At 45.8% G+C, this 18,300-nt stretch overlaps 1 protein-coding gene across 1 annotated transcript in view; it reads right to left on the bottom strand.

Annotated features, from left to right (window-relative positions):
* stard9 (StAR-related lipid transfer (START) domain containing 9) overlaps nucleotides 1-18,300 on the bottom strand; it is a 388,283-nt gene that overhangs the window by 335,452 nt on the left and 34,531 nt on the right. Inside the window, exon 3 of the mRNA XM_072487657.1 lies at nucleotides 13,022-13,138. Coding sequence (XP_072343758.1) covers nucleotides 13,022-13,138 — 117 coding nt within the window. The remainder of the gene's footprint in view (nucleotides 1-13,021; nucleotides 13,139-18,300) is intronic.

Consider the following 18,300-nt stretch of genomic DNA (forward strand, 5'->3'; position numbering starts at 1 on the left):
AATGTAGATGCCATTTGTATAATTCCTTTGAATTTGGTTTCTGTCATTCAATGTCATTAGTATCTCTTCAGAGATAATGAGGTGCAAATGTCTTCAATACTGCTAGATTCATTCCTATTAATCAGGGTTATAGGCAGACAGAGCTTTAGCCTTCTTAAAGTCCTTGTCCAGTTGTTAAAATTTTAGCAAGTTGATATATATTATATTTTATATATTTTTCAGTAAAATATGAGGTCTCAGCTCCATTACATCTATCAAACTAATCTTTTGTATGCAAAAGATGATTCTCAACATTGATCAGTTTTTCCTTACAAAGTATAATTCCTCTGGGCCACCCTTCAAGCTCACCATCTCTAATTGCACTTCTTCCAATTGTTTTGAAACATCTCACACTCCTTGAATTCAAACCTCTACCTTTGCTTGATTTCTAGGTTCTTGATTTTCATCTCTACATATCTCTTTGCAAATGTAACGTTTTCCCAAGGTTTCCTCCAAATGTGTAACTGTTTCTTTAGGACTGTTGCGTTTTTCTTGGACCTCTTGGCTTCCTGAGACTTCCCTGAAAAATGGTCTGTCATTTCTTTCAGTGACGTTATATTCATTTTATTTCACTTTGTAGTGTTTCAGAGGCACAAACTTGGAGTTGAGGGATCCTTGCAGTGTGTAAAGGTCCTTCAACATGTTTTCTGTTTTGTTGCATCGTTCAATTACTTTGTTGTGAGTTTTCTTGCAATTCCCCAGGATCTCATGGAGCTTGATCTGCTGTTTTGTCACTGACAATATTCTTTATTTCATCTATTGTTGAAGGGTTGTGTCCTCATTTTTAATCTGATCTTGAAGGGCAATTAGATGTTCTTCAATGGTTTTATTTCTTAGCCAGCTCTTGACCTTTCACTCTGCTTTTCAGTGTATTGTTTTATCACTACTGATACATCCAACGCAGCTTTTTCAGAAGTAGTGGGGATAGGGTGGGGGTGTTGACCTTGGGTAGGGTGCTCTTTCCAGGAGCCGGTGCAGACCCGACGGGCCGAATGGCCTCCTTCTGCACTGTAAATTCTATTCTATGATCTAGTGTTCAACTCTTTTTTTTTTTACTCCTTGTGGGCCTCTAGGCACATATTGGTTCTTCAAAGAGGTTTTCACTGCTTTGAGTAGCTTTTCTACCTGCGGTTAAGCCTGTCTGTACAGCTGGTTGAGTTATCACAACTTTTGCTTTGCTTTCCCAACCATGAAATGGAGGGTAGTTATTTCCTCTTGGCACCTTTGTGTCATTTCTGAAATTTGTTTGCTCATATGTCAAACAGTTTGGTTCATTGAAAACTTCAGTTTCTCATCTGTTCAAAGGTATTTATTTAGCTTAAATCTTGCACACCGAATCTTCCATTTCAACTTTGATACCAATATTCTCTAATTTTTCTTCTGCTTTTACTTGCTCCACCTGTCACGGGTTTTTCTTTCCTTGCCTTTCGCTACCAGCTGCTGGTACAGTTGCAGACACATGTCTAGGTCTTGTAAACTAAATTAATTTGGGACTCCTGTCTGGGGTTGCCCAAAGGTCCTGTGTCTCTCTGACACAGAGTGTGGTTTATTTGGGTACTTTGTTTCCGCTTTCATCACATTTCTGGGCGTTTTCTATGTCTTTTTATAAGCTCTGCAGGCTCTTCCACTTGAAGATTAAAATATTTGTCAAAGGCATTTAATACTTCAATGAGTGGTTCTTGGGTTTTTGAAGGCGAATGGTGTATGGGGAGTCAACAGTACAGCAGCCCCCAGTGGAGCAGCCAGCGCGACGTTGCAGGTTCACATGATCCAGCACCCCCAGGGCGTGACATCCAACCAGACGAAGAGAGTACAGCACCCTCCTTCCCCACCAACGGCGGAGAATTCTTCAGACTTTGGGGGGGGGGGGGGGGGGGGGGAAGAGAAAGAGATGATATAACCCACAAGGTATCCTTTTTTTAAAAAAAGTTCCAATTAAGGAGCAATCCACCTACCCTGCACATCTTTGGGTTGTGGGGGTGAGACCAAAGAAGACACGGGGAGAATGTGCAAACTCCACACGGACAGTGACCCAGGACCAGGATCAAACCCAGGTCCTCGGCGCAATGCTAATCTCGACAGCAGTGCTAATCTCTGCGCCACTATGTCACCACCGTGTCACCACCCACAAGTATCTGACCGGTTGGGAATAATTAACATCCTCACAAATCTTGCAGAAACAGTCTAATTGGATGGTATATAAAGTCGGCCAGTTAGGCACCGGGAAGGCAGACTCAGTTGGGATCTACCATGTGATGCATATAATAGTTATTGTAAATAAACAAACTTTCTTTGTATTACTCAGAGTGGACTCCTTCATGGCCGTATAAAATTTATAAACTCCATGTCCAAGTCAGGAATTGGGTTTCATTCAATGGTGCTTTTGAGACTGGATTTGTGAAAGAGTGTCCAGGACTAGCTCCAACCTAGAACTTAGTTCACCCTTGCAGGCACTGTGGACTCTGAAACTGGACTTCCAAGGCAAATTCAAGAGTCTTGTGCTGCAGTAAAAAAATCTCTGCCTTCAGCTTCCAGGATCCTTTCTCTAGAACAATTTCTGGCCAATTTTCACAGCTTCTTCAGCTTCTGTTGGGAGTTTGTCTCAGGTCAGGACTTCGATTTTACATTTTCTTAGTCTTTCACCTTTCTTCCTCTTTCTTTGTCCTCAAGTTGCCCTCCAAACCACACAATGTGGGCAGCATGGTAGCACAATGGTTAGCACTGTTGCTTCACATCGCCAGGGTCCCAGATTCGATTCCCGCCTTGGGTCACTGTCTGTGCGGAGTTTGCATGTTCTCCCCGTGTCTGCGTGGGTTTTCTCCGGGTGCTCCAGTTTCCTCCCACAAGTCCCTAAAGACATGCTTGTTAGGTGAATTGGACATTCTGAATTCTCCCTCTGTGTTCCCGAACAGGCACTGGAATGTGGCGACGAGGGACTTTTCACAGTAACTCATTGCAGTGTTAATGTAAACCTACTTGTGACAATAATAAAAGATTTTACATTCTGACTTTGAAGTATATCGCCATTCCTTCACTGCGTTTGGGTCAAAGTCCTGGAACTTCCTTCCTAACAGTTCTATGGGTATTCCTACATCACGGGCTGCAGCAGTTCAAGAAGGCAACTCAAGGACAATGAGGGATGGGCAATAAATGCTGGTTTTACTAGCAACGCTCACATTCCATGAACAAATAAATTAATAAAATCTTGCTTCAGAAACTATCACTCTTACTTTGGAATTTTTAATTGAAACCCCCCAGCCTCTACAGAAGTTTGGGGTTCAGCATTCCAGAAATGCTTCTCAACATCATCCTTGAACCTTATGTTATGACCTCTTGTCGGGACACATCCCACTCAAGTAAATAGTTCTACCTACCTTATAAAATCCTTTACTCACCTTAAACACTTCAATTAGTTCATACCTTCTCTATTCAAAGGACTACAAACCTAGTCAATGCAACCTGTCCTCATAATTTGCCACTTTTAGCTCAGTATTGTTTTGGTGAACCTGAGCACCAAGCCCAATAATTCCTTCTTGAATAGGCATTGGTGAAGAGGCAGTGTGTAATGTTGTAAACGGTTTTCAGACATTGGCACTGGAAGCAGCATCAGTGTCGCAAATATTGGTTTTCTAACGAGTGGCATTTGAGGCGGGAAGTATTGTGGCGGACAAAGGGGGCAGGTACATTATGGTGAGTGGTAAGCTACAGGGGGCCCGGGTGGTGCTAGTGAACGTTTATGTCCCGAATTGGGATGACGTGGAATTAATGAAGCGCATGCTGAGTAAAATACCGGACTTGGAGTCAAGCAATTTGATAAAGGGCGGGGGGGAAACTTCAACACAGTCCTGAACCCGGCTCTGGACCGGTCTAAGTCCAGGTCGGGGAGGAGGCCAGCAGTGTCAAAGGTCCTGAGGGGTTTGATGGACCAGATGGGGGGAGTGGATCCGTGGAGATTCGCTCGGCCAAGGGCGAAGGAGTTCTCTTTCTTCTCCCACGTGCATAAAGTGTACTCTCGGATTGATTTTTTCGTGTTGAGCAGGGCGCTAATCCCAGGGGTGGAGGGGGTAAGAGTACTCGGCCATTGCGGTCTCGGACCATGCTCCGCACTGGGTGGACTTGAGGTTGGGGGCGGAGAGAGGGCAGCGCCCTCTCTGGAGATTGGACGTGGGACTGTTGGTGGACGAGGAGGTCTGTGGGCAGATTAGGAGGAGCATCCAAAACTATGTGACAACAAACGATACGGGAGGGGTAACAGTGACTACGGTCTTGGCGGCCTTGAAGGCAGTTATCAGAGGGGAGTTAATCTCCATCAGCTCCTACAGAGAGAAGAAGGATAGGGCGGAGAGGGAGAGGTTAGTGGGAGAAATACTCAGGGTAGGCAGGAGGTACACGGAGACCCCCCCCCCCCCGAGGAGGGGCTGCTAAAGGAGCGCCGGAGTCTGCAGGCGGAGTTTGACCTGCTGACCACAGGGAAAGCAGAGGCACAGCTGAGGAAGGTGAAAGGGGCAGTATACGAGTATGGGGAGAAAGTGAGTAGGCGAGTAGGCACACCAACTTCGAAGGAGGGAGGCGGCCAGGGAAATTGGGAGAGTTAGAGATAAGGGGGGGTAACATGGTCCTGAGCCCGGAAGAGATCAACGAAGTCTTCAAGGAGTTCTACTACAAGCTGTATGAGTCAGAGCCCCCAGAGGGGAGGGAAGGGATGAAGCAATTTATGGACCGATTGAGGTACCCAAGGGTGGACGAGGAGCTGGTGGAGGGATTGGGGGCACCGATTGAGTTGGAGGAGATAGTTAAGTGCTTGGAGAATATGCAGTCGGGCAAGGCCCCGGGACCGGACGGTTACCCCGTAGAATTTTACAAGAAATTTGCGGAGCTGCTGAGCCCAGTCCTGCTAAGAACCTTTAACGAGACCAAGGAGAGGGGAGCCCTCCCCCCGTCGATGTCGTGGGCTTTGATCTCACTCATCCTTAAGCGCGACAATGATCCGTTGCAGTGTGGGTCCTACAGGCCAATATCGCTCCTAAATGTAGACGCCAAACTGTAGTCTAAGATCTTGGCCATCAGAATAGAGGACTATGTCCCGGGGGTGATTGACAAGGATCAGACAGGGTTCGCCAAGGGCAGGCAATTGAACACAAACGTGCGGAGGCTCCTAAACATTATTATGATGCCCTCAGAAGGAGGGGACGCAGAATTAGTGGCTGCAATGGATGTGGAGAAAGCCTTTGATCGGGTGGAGTGGGAGCACCTGTCGGAAGGGTTAAGTAGATTTGGATTTGGGGAGGAATACATAGGGTGGGTCAAACTACTGTACCAGGCCCCCGTAGCAAGTGTGTCCACGAACCGACTGAGGTCGGAGTATTTTCGGCTGCACCGAGGGATGAGGCGGGGTGCCCCCTGTACCCGCTGCTATTTGCCCTGGCAATTGAGCCGTTGGCCATGGCGTTGAGGACGTCAAGAAACTGGAGGGGGCTGGTTCGGGGGTGGGAGGAGCATCGTGTTTCGCTCTACGCAGGCGGCCTGCTCCTGTATATTTTGGTCCCGCTAGAGGTGATGGGGGAGGTCATGCGGATCCTAAAGGACTTCGGGAGTTTCTCGGGGTACAAGTTGAACGTGGGGAAAAGTGAGCTATTTGTGATCCATGCGAGGGGCCAGGAGGAGAGACTGGGGAGCTCCCGCTCAAGAGGGTGGAGAGGAGCTTTCAGTACCTGGGTATACAGGTGGCTAGGAATTGGAATGCCCTACACAAGCTCAATCTATCTCGGCTGGTAGAGTAGATGGAGGGAGACTTCGAAAGGTGAGACATGCTCCCACTTTCCCTGGCGGGTAGGGTGCAGTCCGTGAAAATGACGGTCCTTCCCAGGTTTCTGTTAGTCTTCCAGCGCCTTCCCATTTTCATCCCCAAATCCTTCTTCAAGCGGGTCAACAGGATTATCACGCGATTTGTGTGGGCAAACAAGATCCCGCGAGTTAAAAGGCTGTTCTTAGAGCGCAGCCGGGGGGGGGGCTGTTCTTAGAGCGCAGCCGGGGGGGGGGCGGGAGAGGGCTGGCTCTGCCGAACCTCTGCAGTTATTACTGGGCGGCTAATATAGCGATGATTAGGAAATGGGCAATGGACGAGGGGGCGGCATGGAAGCGGCTAGAGGCGGCGTCAAGCGAGGACACCAGCTTTGGGGCACTGATAACGGCACCGCTGCCGTTTTCGCCGGCACGGTACACCACAAGCCCGGTGGTGACGGCGGTACTGAGGATCTGGGGTCAGTGGAGAAGGCACAGGAGGGAGGGAGGGGCCTCAGTCTGGACCCCGATACGGCATAATCATAGATTTGTTCCGGGCAAGATAGATGGAGGGTTTCAAAGTTGGCATAGGGCGGGTATCAAAAGGATGGGGGACCTGTTTATAGATGGCACTTTTCCTAGCCTGAAGGCGCTAGAGGAGAAATTTAGTCTGCCCCCGGGGACTGCCTTTAGATACCTCCAAGTCCACGCTTTTCTGAAGAAACAGGTGGTGGCATTCCCGCTACTACCCCCCTGCAGGATACAGGACAGGGTGGTCTCTGACATCTGGGTAGGCGGGGGCAAGGTGTCGGACATATACCAAGAAGTGCAGGAGGCACAGGAAGTCTCGGCGGAGGAGCTGAAGGGGAAGTGGAAGGAGGAGCTGGACGAGGAGCTGGATGAGGGCCTGTGGGCTGATGCCCTAGGCAGGGTTAATTCCGCCTCATCTTGTGCCAGGCTTAGCCTAATTCAGTTTTTTCTCCTTTTTGTTATTGGTTATGTAAAATTTTTGTTTAAGAAAATCTTGAATAAAAACAATTTGTTTTTAAAAATTGGTTTTCTGACTCAGGGCGGCCAAAAATATTCTTGCTGTGGTCCTCAAAGGTTGGCCTGTCCAGAGTTAGATTATTTCTGCCTGTGCAGGGATGAGTGCGAGATACAATTGGCGTTGCTGTCCTGGGTTAGGAAGGGATGAATAGATCAAAGCCCCCTCCTCCAGAGACTCTTGCTAAATATGCCACATGGACATCAGATTTCCAGTAGATTTGGGCATGATGGAAGAGCCCATCAACACCCATTGAGATTCACACATGAATAAAAACCAAATGGATAGGGTGCTGTGTGTGTCTTGCAAAGACAATGTTCTACACTTAGGAGAAAAAAAGCCTTCAGGAAAGACAGAAAGGGAAGAAAACGTCCCTTTCTTTTTAAACTGAAGCAATATATTTAATTTATAGTCTGCATTGTACAGCAATCACAAATGGCAATTTAAGTGCATTTTAGCATAGGTTCTTTAGGGCACCCACTTGAACTGGTACTAGCTTGAGGAATTACTTGTTTTGGTGTTGTAATTTCCAAGCATTGCATGGAAAACGGTTGCTACCTTGGCTAAAGCTCTAATCTCCAAAGCAGGAAAATAAAAACACAAAAGCCATCCAAGTCATTATAATCAAGACAATTATATTTCTATTTTCTGTAGCAAAACCTCTCACAAACAGTAGAGAAACCAAAGAAAGTGTGCCATTTGCTGCTAAATAACAAACTTATCACAAAGTGTTGACGGTCCTTGTGCAGAACATTATCCTATTGCACTGCACTAACAGACAGGGAATATTATCTCATTATGCTGACTGCACGCAGATTCTGGTTTCAAATTAGCTGTGGGGTAGAAACATTATGATTACCTGTAATGGAGCCCTTAACCTTCCTTTGTTTCAAAATAAACATATGTGGTGGACCAAATCCCCATTTCATATTTACCTTTACAACACTCAAAATTGCACATAAAGAAATCGTTGGATCTTCCTGGAAAACAAGACTCAATATTACTCCTTTCAATTCTACAGTGAAATACATAAAATTCCATTATAAACCTTGGGATACTTTTCAGTATTAAATGCTCGTTGTGCTGCTAAAACATCTAACGCATAATATTTAAATTGATTAAGTCAAAGCCCTTCTTTATTTCTGACACTCAAGAGAAATATCAACGCCATTAATCTGTAGTGGACCTCCAAGGGTTTCGAGCATGCCTCACAGTCGGCAAATGATAGCAGTCAACAAGCTCAGACTTGTCATTGCTTTGCTGAAAACCACAGGAAGATTAATACAACTTGTTATATAATACCTTCTGTAAAAAGATATATCAAACATGTTTGTGCTTTCATAAGAATAACAAGTAAATGTACGAAGATGTGTTACGAATTTATCCATACTTATCAGATAAAGGCCATTGACATTATTCATATTTCCACACTTGTAAGACACTTAATCCAGTGGAACAATGTTGGCAGCACTGTGACAGGTGTCAGTCTCCTGAAATGATAGTTTGCCTCATGGTAAACTCTGTATTAAGCATTGCCTGGTATGACTCAGGAGCTCCACTCTAGCATGGCAGTGTCTGCCGCATTTGCTGAAGGGGAAGACAGTGGGCATGATTTGCTGGTCTTGGTTTTCCCAGGACCCTCTTCATGGCCAGCTGAGCTTTTCATTTCTGCTCACCTCTTCCAATGCCCTTCCAAACAGTCAGCCTCTAGTATGACGGTGTCCCAGTTGTTCGTGTCAATGTCCGCCATCTTCACATCTCCCTTACAGGTGTCCTTGTAGCAGAGATATGGACACCCAAGACTCAAGACCCAGAGGCCAGTTCACCATACAGAAATTGGCGAAATTCTCCCCAAACGGCGCGATGTCCGCCGACTGGCGCCCAAAACGGCGCCAATCAGACGGGCATCACGCCGCCCCAAAGGTGCGGAATGCTCCGCATCTTTGGGGGCCGAGCCCCAACATTGAGGGGCTAGGCCGGCGCCAGAGGGATTTCCGCCCCGCCAGCTGGCGGAAACGGCCTTTGTTGCCCCGCCAGCTGGCGCGGAAATGACATGTCGGGGCGGCGCATGCGCGGGAGCGTCAGCGGCCGCTGACAGTTTCCCGCGCATGCACAGTGGGGAGAGTCTCTTCCGCCTCCGCCTTGGTGGAGACCGTTGCGGAGGCGGAAGGGAAAGAGTGCCCCCACGGCACAGGCCCGCCCGCGGATTGGTGGGCCCCGATCGCGGGCCAGGCCACCGTGGGGGCACCCCCTGGGGTCAGATCGCCCCCGCGCCACCCCCCCCATGACCCCGGAGCCCGCCCACGCCGCCTTGTCCCGCCGGTAAATAGGTACTCTAATTTACGCCGGCGGGACAGGCAATTTATCGGCAGGACTTCGGCCCATTCGGGCCGGAGAATCCAGCGGGGGGGCCCGCCAACTGGCGCGGCCCGATTCCCGCCCCCGCCGAATATCCGGTACCGGAGACTTCGGCAACCGGCAGGGGCGGGATTCACGGCGGCCAACGGCCATTCTCCGACCCGGTGGGGGGTCGGAGAATGACGCCCAAGGTCTTTGAATATATGGTTGTTTTCCATCTGATGAACGCTGGCTTAGTAATGAGTGTCTGCTGGCACCAATAATGAAAAAAATGAACGCAGCTTTTCCAAAACAGAAATCTGGGTGAAGGGCCAAATCCCACACTGCAAGGCACAACAAAGGTGTAAGATGATGTGGGTGAATCGAACAGTATTTTGTGAATGCATTTAAACCACATAGATTTCAGGAAAAGGGGAACCATGAATGAAGGAACTGTTTACAGCACACAGTTGGAAAAGTACTGGGGAAAATCTAAGTTCAGAATGTATAGGCAACCATCAACTTTTTAAGCTGACAGTAGCTCAATTAATATGTCTTATCAGTAATCTGAAAGTAAAAATGGCTTTTGTTTCACTGGGCTTGTACTTGGAACATGGTCCATGAGGTTGGCAATATAAACATGTATTTTCCCATGATTGTGCACAAATTGAGACAGAAAATAGAGACAGAAAATATTAAAGATGAGATCATGGTTTCTGACAGTTGCAGTTAAAAGTTATACACATTGAATTTTTGTCTTTCCCTTGGAAATGTTGTATACAAACAAATAAGCTACCAAAATGCAACTTTTAAAGATTTTCCCTTTTCCTCAAAAGAAACTTTCAGGTGCATACCAAGCAGTTGCATTGTGTGAAGGTTTATTGTCCAAGACGAGTTGCTGCTGCTTTCTGTGAGGAGGATGTTCCTTAGTATTAATGAATTAACTAGCATTATTTGAGTTCTGTGTTTATGGAATTGCCAGGGTTTGGAAACAAAATTGAAAACATGCTCGAGTTTTGCTCAACTGAAAAGAAATTACAAAGATTTCCACATTTAAGTACTCAATAATGTTTGATAGATGTAGACGATTGACTGCTACCGTGTATATTACGATCATCGGTACAGCGACTATTCAACCCATTTCCAGCTCTTGTGAAATACGATCCAATTAGCCCCACTTAACTGCTCTTTCCCCAGAACCCTGGATTTTTTTTTCCCCTGTTCAAGTATTTATCGAATTCTCATGTGAATCATAGAATTTACAATGCAGAAAGAGGCCATTCGGCCCGTCGAGTCTGCACCGGCTCCTGGAAAGAGCACCCTACACATCCCCGTAACCCAGTAACCCCACCTAACCCAAGGGCAATATAGCATGGCCAATCCACCTAACCTGCACATCTTTGGACTGTGGGAGGAAACCGGAGCACCCGGAGGAAACCCACGCAGACTCCGCACAGACACTGTCCCACGCCGGGAATCGAACCTGGGACCCTGGAGTGGTGAAGCAACTGAGCTAACCACTGTGCTTCTGTGCTGCCCTTACTATTACTTCAGATACCGCACTCCAGTTACTCGTTGTAGGATTCCTAGCCTTCAAACTGCCCGGGTAGCCACAGTATTAATGTGGCTAGTCCAGTGTAGTTTCTGATCAATGGTAACCCCCAGGATATTGATCATCTTGGGTTTTGTTTTTGAAAATTTCCTTAATCGGTGTGGTCTGGTTACTTTCCCGTCGCTGGAAACAGTTTATCTGATCTACACTATTTATGTTCACGTTTTACAGAGAATGTTAACTGGAGGTGAAAAATATGCTGTCAAGCACAATAAACTGCACATCCGAGCTAAATTAATCTTCACCTGAATCACTAGAAGAAAATAAACTATATATTCTTCAGGAGCAACATCATATAAATGAGTGACAAACTTTACCGCATTTCATGTAGTAATACTGGACCTGAACTGCCACAAAGAGGAGAAAATATCAAAAGGGAAATTTGAAACGTTATACCTGTGATAAGGAGTAATATATTTCTTTCTAAGATGGCAAACATAAACTAATCTAGCTTTGCTCTTGTGGTTTACAATATCATCTGCCTACCCCACAAAGCTGATTCAATTACAACCTCAATTCACTGAGGGCTATTAATTATATACATATTATACACACACATCAGCAATTAATGGGCGTGAAACCAATCTGTGGCAGCAATACAGAACAAGCTCTCAGCAAATCAAGTCTGTTTTGCACCCAACTCAATTGTATTTATCAATTGACTTGCTGCTTCATTACAATCAATTTCACCCTCCATTGGCACAATACCTTATCAACTTGCAATTTAAAAAAATAACAGCGGAGAATTAGCTATAGTAGAATAAATGCAGAAAAGCTACAAAATATATTTAGAAGCTCAAACCTTATTGTTGTTTTAGACGTAATAATTGAATGTCTGAAGGAAACCCATTTCAGAGACAGCTTTGGGAGTGAATGGTGTAGCCACATAAAATGGCTGCGTCCCGATTAATCTGGCCAAAACCCAGTTTGAAATGGCTAACCCGAAAGGCTGCTGGGAAAAGCAGCTAACAAGACACAAGCAGGCAGCTGCAGACATTATTGCATATTCGGCTCTGGGGAAGTTGGCCCAGATCGATACTCAGGGCTATCAACAGCCCATCAACCCAGATATTTGCAGTTACATTCAGGACTGTTAGCAGCCCATCTATCCAGACATCTGCAGTTAAATCGGCTATCCCCGGGAACAATTGCAACATATTAGCAATTGAATACCGGGCCAGACCTGTCGGCGCCTGCAGTGGCCGAAACAAAGACAGGTGAACGACCACCCCCCGATCGAGGAGTCGCCTCACCATTGGACACATCGACCCCAGGGATTGGGGACAAATCCAATCACTTGGGACTCAGGGTCAAGGGCCGCCCCGGGAGACGGGAAGCCCCTGGGCCCGATAAAAGTGAGGGGCCAAGTTCAGATCTCTCTCTCTCTCCTCTTCACCTGCTCGAGACCTTCGCAAGACCAGCAACCGGCAACTGTAAGTTTGAATCCAGCGATCGCTATCCGGTGGGAATCCCGCGGGCCAGATCTGATTGGACAAGCCATTCGTTTCCCTGACCTGGTGGGCTCTTCCTAAGTTAAGTATTGGCCAGTAGTGATAGGTTTATTATATAGATAGTAGTATTAGTGTATTAATATTGCTTGTTGTATATAATAAATGACCATTGTTTTAATCCTTACTAAGCGGTGTGCTGTATTATTAATCATAACCTGAACTTGAACCACGTGGCGGTATCATAAAGATACCTGGCGACTCGTGAGCAAAGGTGACGTAATCAGAGCAAATAGACTAAGGCTAAAAAGAGCAACAATGGATAATTCAAATGAGAAGACCACTAAAGAACAATGTACCACACTTGTGTCAGCTTGGCGGCACTGGTAGGACTCAGACTTCCGAATCAGAAAGATGGTCATTCAAAGATTCCAGCACATATAATTTTTAGTTGCTCTACCAAAGTCAGCTGTCCCTTCTGCAGAATACTGGACCAAAGTCTGAATTTACACAGCAAGGTTCCATACCCGGTGTTCATTTCAATGGATGAGTGCAAACATTGTAGATCTGCATTCAGTGCAATTGTGCACCAGTTTACCAAATAAAAGTTTATCTCTGCAGCTACATTTGGTGGAGTTCTTTCAACAGTCTGCATATCGACCAATCACAATTGTATCTTAAAACAGTTGACAACACCACTTAAAAAAAAGAGGTTGCAATGAATAATAAAGGCATTGGATAACAGTACTCAAAACTCACCAGTTCCTGAGGTGCAAAGTTGGAAGAGTCAGAATCCACTGACCAGTAACAGTAATCAAAGGTGAACTCTATATTCCGCTCCCTTGTATTCCCAGGGCTGTCAAGCCGAGAATCCAGCTGGGACAGGATTCAGAAAACAAGAACAGATTTAAAACAAGTTTCTATTTACTAAATGCACATTTTAAATTTTGTTCAATTGACTTTTTGACAGGTCTGGCCAATTATGATAATTTTGTGATTGTGGGATATGATTATCATGATCTAGAAATGCAGTAATTCATTGAAGTGAAAATGAAACTAGAATTAAACCTGCCATCAATTAATAAAATCTTCAACAAATTTCAGTACAGAAAAAGTACTTTCATCTCATTGGAATGCTCATGCAAGACCATTGACATCCAAGGCATTCATTATCTAATGCTCACAGTTTTGAATCATTCTCATTGTATTGGAACAGCATCCTAATTTACAGCATGTGGGCATCACTGGCTCGGCCAGCATTTATTGCCCATCCCTAATTGTTCTTGAGAAGATGATGGTGGGATGCCTTCTTGAACCGCTGCAGTCCCCATGTAGTAGGTACACTCAGTGCTGTTCGGGAGGGAATTCCAGGATTTTCACCCAGCAACAGTGAAGGAATGGCGATACATTTCCAAGTCAGGATGCTGAGTGAATTGGTGGGGAACCTCCAGATGGTGGTGCCCCCAGGTATCTGCTGCCCTTGTCCTTTTAGATGGTAATGGTCACTTTTGTGGATTTGGAAGATGCTGCCTAAGGAACCTTGGTGAGTTCCTGCAGTGCATCTTGTAGATCAGTGATGGGCAACCTAGGCTAGTGAGTAAGCCGCATGAGTGATCCTCCTTCATCTCAATGGGCCTCAAGATTTCCATCAAGCATATTGATTAACTATGACCCTCAAATAAGATCGAATACATTTTATACATGCCAAATATTTCAAAACAAGTTATAGAAAATGCTTTATCAGTCATAAAACCAGCATCACCTTCAAGTGGCAAAAACAAAGGAAATATTTATGCTCGATTGGATTCAGATGGAGCGAATGGCTCTCAGTCAACGTTATGTGTAATCAGCAAGCACCTTACTTCACATGCCCTTGGTTAACAAGCGCATCACTTCAGTTATACCAGTAGGAAAACAGCTACGCGGATGGAAACCAGCAGGACGTGGCAACCCTGTGCATGAGCAACAATCAATAAAATGTCTTGTGGGCCGCACGCAGAAGCCCGATAGGCCGCATGTTGTCCACCACACTCGGCTGCCACTGTTCATCGGTGGCGGAGGGATTGAATATTTGTGGAAGGGGTAGAAATCAAGTGGCTCTTTTGTCCTGGATGGTGTTGAGCTTCGGGTGTTGTTGGAGCTGCATTCATCCGTCAAAGTGGAGAGTATTTCATCACACTCCTGACTTGGGCCTTGTAGATGATGGACAGGCGTTGTAGAGTCAGGAGGCGAATTACTCTGGCTAGGAATTCTCGCCTTGGACCTTCCAGCCACAGTATTTATATGGCTAGTCCAGTTCAGTTCTGGTGGTCAATAGTAACCCCCAGGATGTTGATAGTAGGGCATATGGCGATGATAATATCATTGAATGGCAAGTAATGATGGTTCGATCCTCTCTAGTTAATTTGTTTTATTGATGAAGAGATTTTCTTACAAAAGTACACCTTTTAAAAAAATATCAACAGCCCAAAGCTGGATCTGTAAAAAAGGGGCCAAGAATGCTGTGTGTGATGAATGTAAGAAAATAGTCATATTGTATATGTTTCTTCAGTAATGTTATTTAAGCCTGGTTTACAATGCATAGCTAGTATGACTGCTACATTGATTTTCAGGTGAAGTGTTCTGATAATAGATCTTGAGAATCATTTACTTGTTTACAGGTAGCAAGCTAAGAGAATATTGTTTACATTTGAAGTTCTCCTGGGATGCAGATAATTTATGAGGAGTATTGTGTTTGGTCCTGACTAAATAAGTCAAGGGGCATCTTTTAAGAAGAGACAAAAGAATGTCTTGTGCTTTGGGTACAGATGATGTAGTTAATGGAGGAGCCGGGTCTGTCTGAAAAGCCAATAGGTCCTAGAACACTCATCTGAACAAAGGTGTTTCAGTTTTGGTCCAGAAATGTTCTCCCTCTCCAAAGATCCTGCACAGAGAAAAGTAAGTTTTAAAAAAAAACCTGTTCTTAACTTTATTCACGAGTGGTATTTGAAGTATATTGATTTTCTTAATTGGAATATAGTGGCAGGTTAAAGTTTCTTCTTTCAATTAAGAACTGTTGTAAATGTTAATTGTGGTTAATTCTGTGTTTAAATTAAAGTCTGTTTTAACATAAAAAGATACTGATTGGTCAGCGTCATCACTCCTGTGGTACAGTAACCTTTCCTCACAGTTTCACAAATTGTAAATAGTCGGGTTCTCATCCAGGATTTTGATAAGCAATTCTGAATAAATCTATTGTGATGTTTCACATAAAATCAAACAGATTTGCGATCTTAATATACCATTTCCTATTAGAAGGACGGTATAAATTAAAACATTACAGTTAAAAGGAGAAAGAGAATCCAAGCATCGGTCACCTCAGGCTGCTTGTTCAGCAATCCTGACAACTAGCTGTGGTACCGTTAGAGGTCAGGAATAAATGTCCAGCTTTATCCTTCCAACTAGGAAAATGGCACAACACAGGGGCATTTCAAAAATAACTTAAACAGATAGGGATATAAATCGTTTTTGAATTCTTTATTTTGACTTTGACTCAGTTTTGTGTAAATTTTGTTTCAATTTGCAACTTTTTAATACCATCAACCCAGGCAGCCAAGGCTATAGTTGCAGTGAATTTCATTATAGGTCCCAATATAGATAATCAATACAAAATTCCATGGCTGGTTACTTAGGTTTTTGGCAAGCTCACAAACCCATGTAAACAACATGGAACAGCAGATAGAGGATGGTGACATGTACTGACTGAAATACAACATATAACTACCCTTTTTGGTTAATTAAGCATGAGTGATCATTGTGATGCTCCTTGTATAGTTCTCCATGATAGCTAAAAGTCGTAGTATTTACAAAGAACATCAAGCTATGATTTTAAAACATCGCTAGTTTATTTTATACTACTTTAAATGGTTTGCACACTCTACTAAGTAATAGCTAACAAAACAAAACAGTATTAAATCTATGCTACAGTAATCTATAATTTATTTCTAATACAACTAACACTATCTCAACCTCTCACTGTCCTTCTCCATATGCTTCTCCCAAAATGCTTAGAGACGTGGGGCGCAATTCTCCAAAATAGAGACTAAATGTTCACGCCATCGTGAACGCCGTCACGTTTATATCCAGCCTGGGTCCCAGTTACCAGTGGCGTACCGCAGGGATCAGTTCTGGGTCCTCTGCTGTTTGTGATTTTCATTAATGATTTGGATGAGGGAATTGAAGAGTGGGTCAGTAAATTTGCAGACGATACGAAGATTGGTGGAGTTGTGGATAGTAAGGAGGGCTGTTGCCGGCTGCAAAGAGACATAGATAGGATGCAGAGCTGGGCTGAGAAGTGGCAGATGGAGTTTAACCCTGAAAAGTGTGAGGTTGTCCATTTTGGAAGGACAAATATGAATGCGGAATACAGGGTTAACGGTAGAGTTCTTGGCAATGTGGAGGAGCAGGGAGATCTTGGGGTCTATGTTCATACATCTTTGAAAGTTGCCACTCAAGTGGATAGAGCTGTGAAGAAGGCCTATGGTGTGCTCGCATTCATTAACAGAGGGATTGAATTTAAGAGCCGTGAGGTGATGATGCAGCTGTACAAAACTTTGGTAAGGCCACATTTGGAGTACTGTGTACAGTTCTGGTCGCCTCATTTTAGGAAGGATGTGGAAGCTTTGGAAAAGGTGCAAAGGAGATTTACCAGGATGTTGTCTGGAATGGAGAGTAGGTCTTACGAGGAAAGGTTGAGGGTGCTAGGCCTTTTCTCATTAGAACGGAGAAGGATGAGGGGCGACTTGATAGAGGTTTATAAGATGATCAGGGGAATAGATAGAGTAGACAGTCAGAGACTTTTTCCCCGGGTGGAACAAACCATTACAAGGGGACATAAATTTAAGGTGAAATGTGGAAGATATAGGAGGGATATCAGAGGTAGGTTCTTTACCCAGAGAGTAGTGGGGGCATGGAATGCACTGCCTGTGGAAGTAGTTGAGTCGGAAACATTAGGGACGTTCAAGCAGCTATTGGATAGGTACATGGATTACGGTAAAATGATATAGTGTAGATTTATTTGTTCTTAAGGGCAGCACGGTAGCATTGTGGATAGCACAATTGCTTCACAGCTCCAGGGTCCCAGGTTCGATTCCGGCTTGGGTCACTGTCTGTGCGGAGTCTGCACGTCTTCCCAGTGTGTGTGTGGGTTTCCTCCCACAGTCCAAAGATGTGCAGGTTAGGTGGATTGGCCATTATAAATTGCCCTTAGTGTCCAAAATGGCCCTTGGTGTTGGGTGGGGGTGTTGGGTTTGGGTGGGGTGCTCTTTCCGGGGGCCGGTGCGGGCTCGGGGGGCCGGGTGGCCTCCTTCTGCACTATAAATTTAATGATAATCTATGATTAATCTAGGACAAAGGTTCGGCACAACATCGTGGGCCGAAGGGCCTGTTCTGTGCTGTATTTTCTATGTTCTATGTTTCACAATGGCACGAAACGGGCGTGGGGACTACCGATTCTGGCCCCCATCGGTTCACGCCGCTCCTGCCTCCCTTCCCAGCGCCAAATGGGCACCGCGCCAACCCGTGCATGCGCAGCTGGGCCGCGCCAACCCGCGCATGAACCCTCCGGCCCTGACACAACAGGGGTTCTGGTGCCGGAAACGGAACAAAGAAGGCCCGGGGGTGTGGGAGGGGGGGGGTGGGGAGGCCGGCCCGCCGATCGGTGAGCCCCGATCGTGGGCCAGACCCCATCGGAGTGTGTGTCGTCGTCCCCCGGTGAAAGAGCGCTTTTTCCCGCCCCACAGGCCGCCCCCCGACCAGGGGTGAACGCCGCCAGCGGGACTCTGCCGTTTCCGCTCGGCCAATCCGGGCCGGAGAATCAGCGGCCTGGCAATGGACAGCGGCTCGCGACCTGCGCCGTGCCAAACACGCTGGCGCCGTTTCTCCGCACCTCGGAGAATCGCGCGCCGGCGTCGGGGCAATGTGGCGCAGTTGCGGCGATTCTCCGGCGCGGGGCTCGGAGAATCGGCCGGTAGTCTTTTATAAGACTACTCAGTGATGCC

Source organism: Scyliorhinus torazame, chromosome 2 (assembly GCF_047496885.1).
Source record: "Scyliorhinus torazame isolate Kashiwa2021f chromosome 2, sScyTor2.1, whole genome shotgun sequence".
Lineage (NCBI taxonomy): Eukaryota > Metazoa > Chordata > Chondrichthyes > Carcharhiniformes > Scyliorhinidae > Scyliorhinus > Scyliorhinus torazame.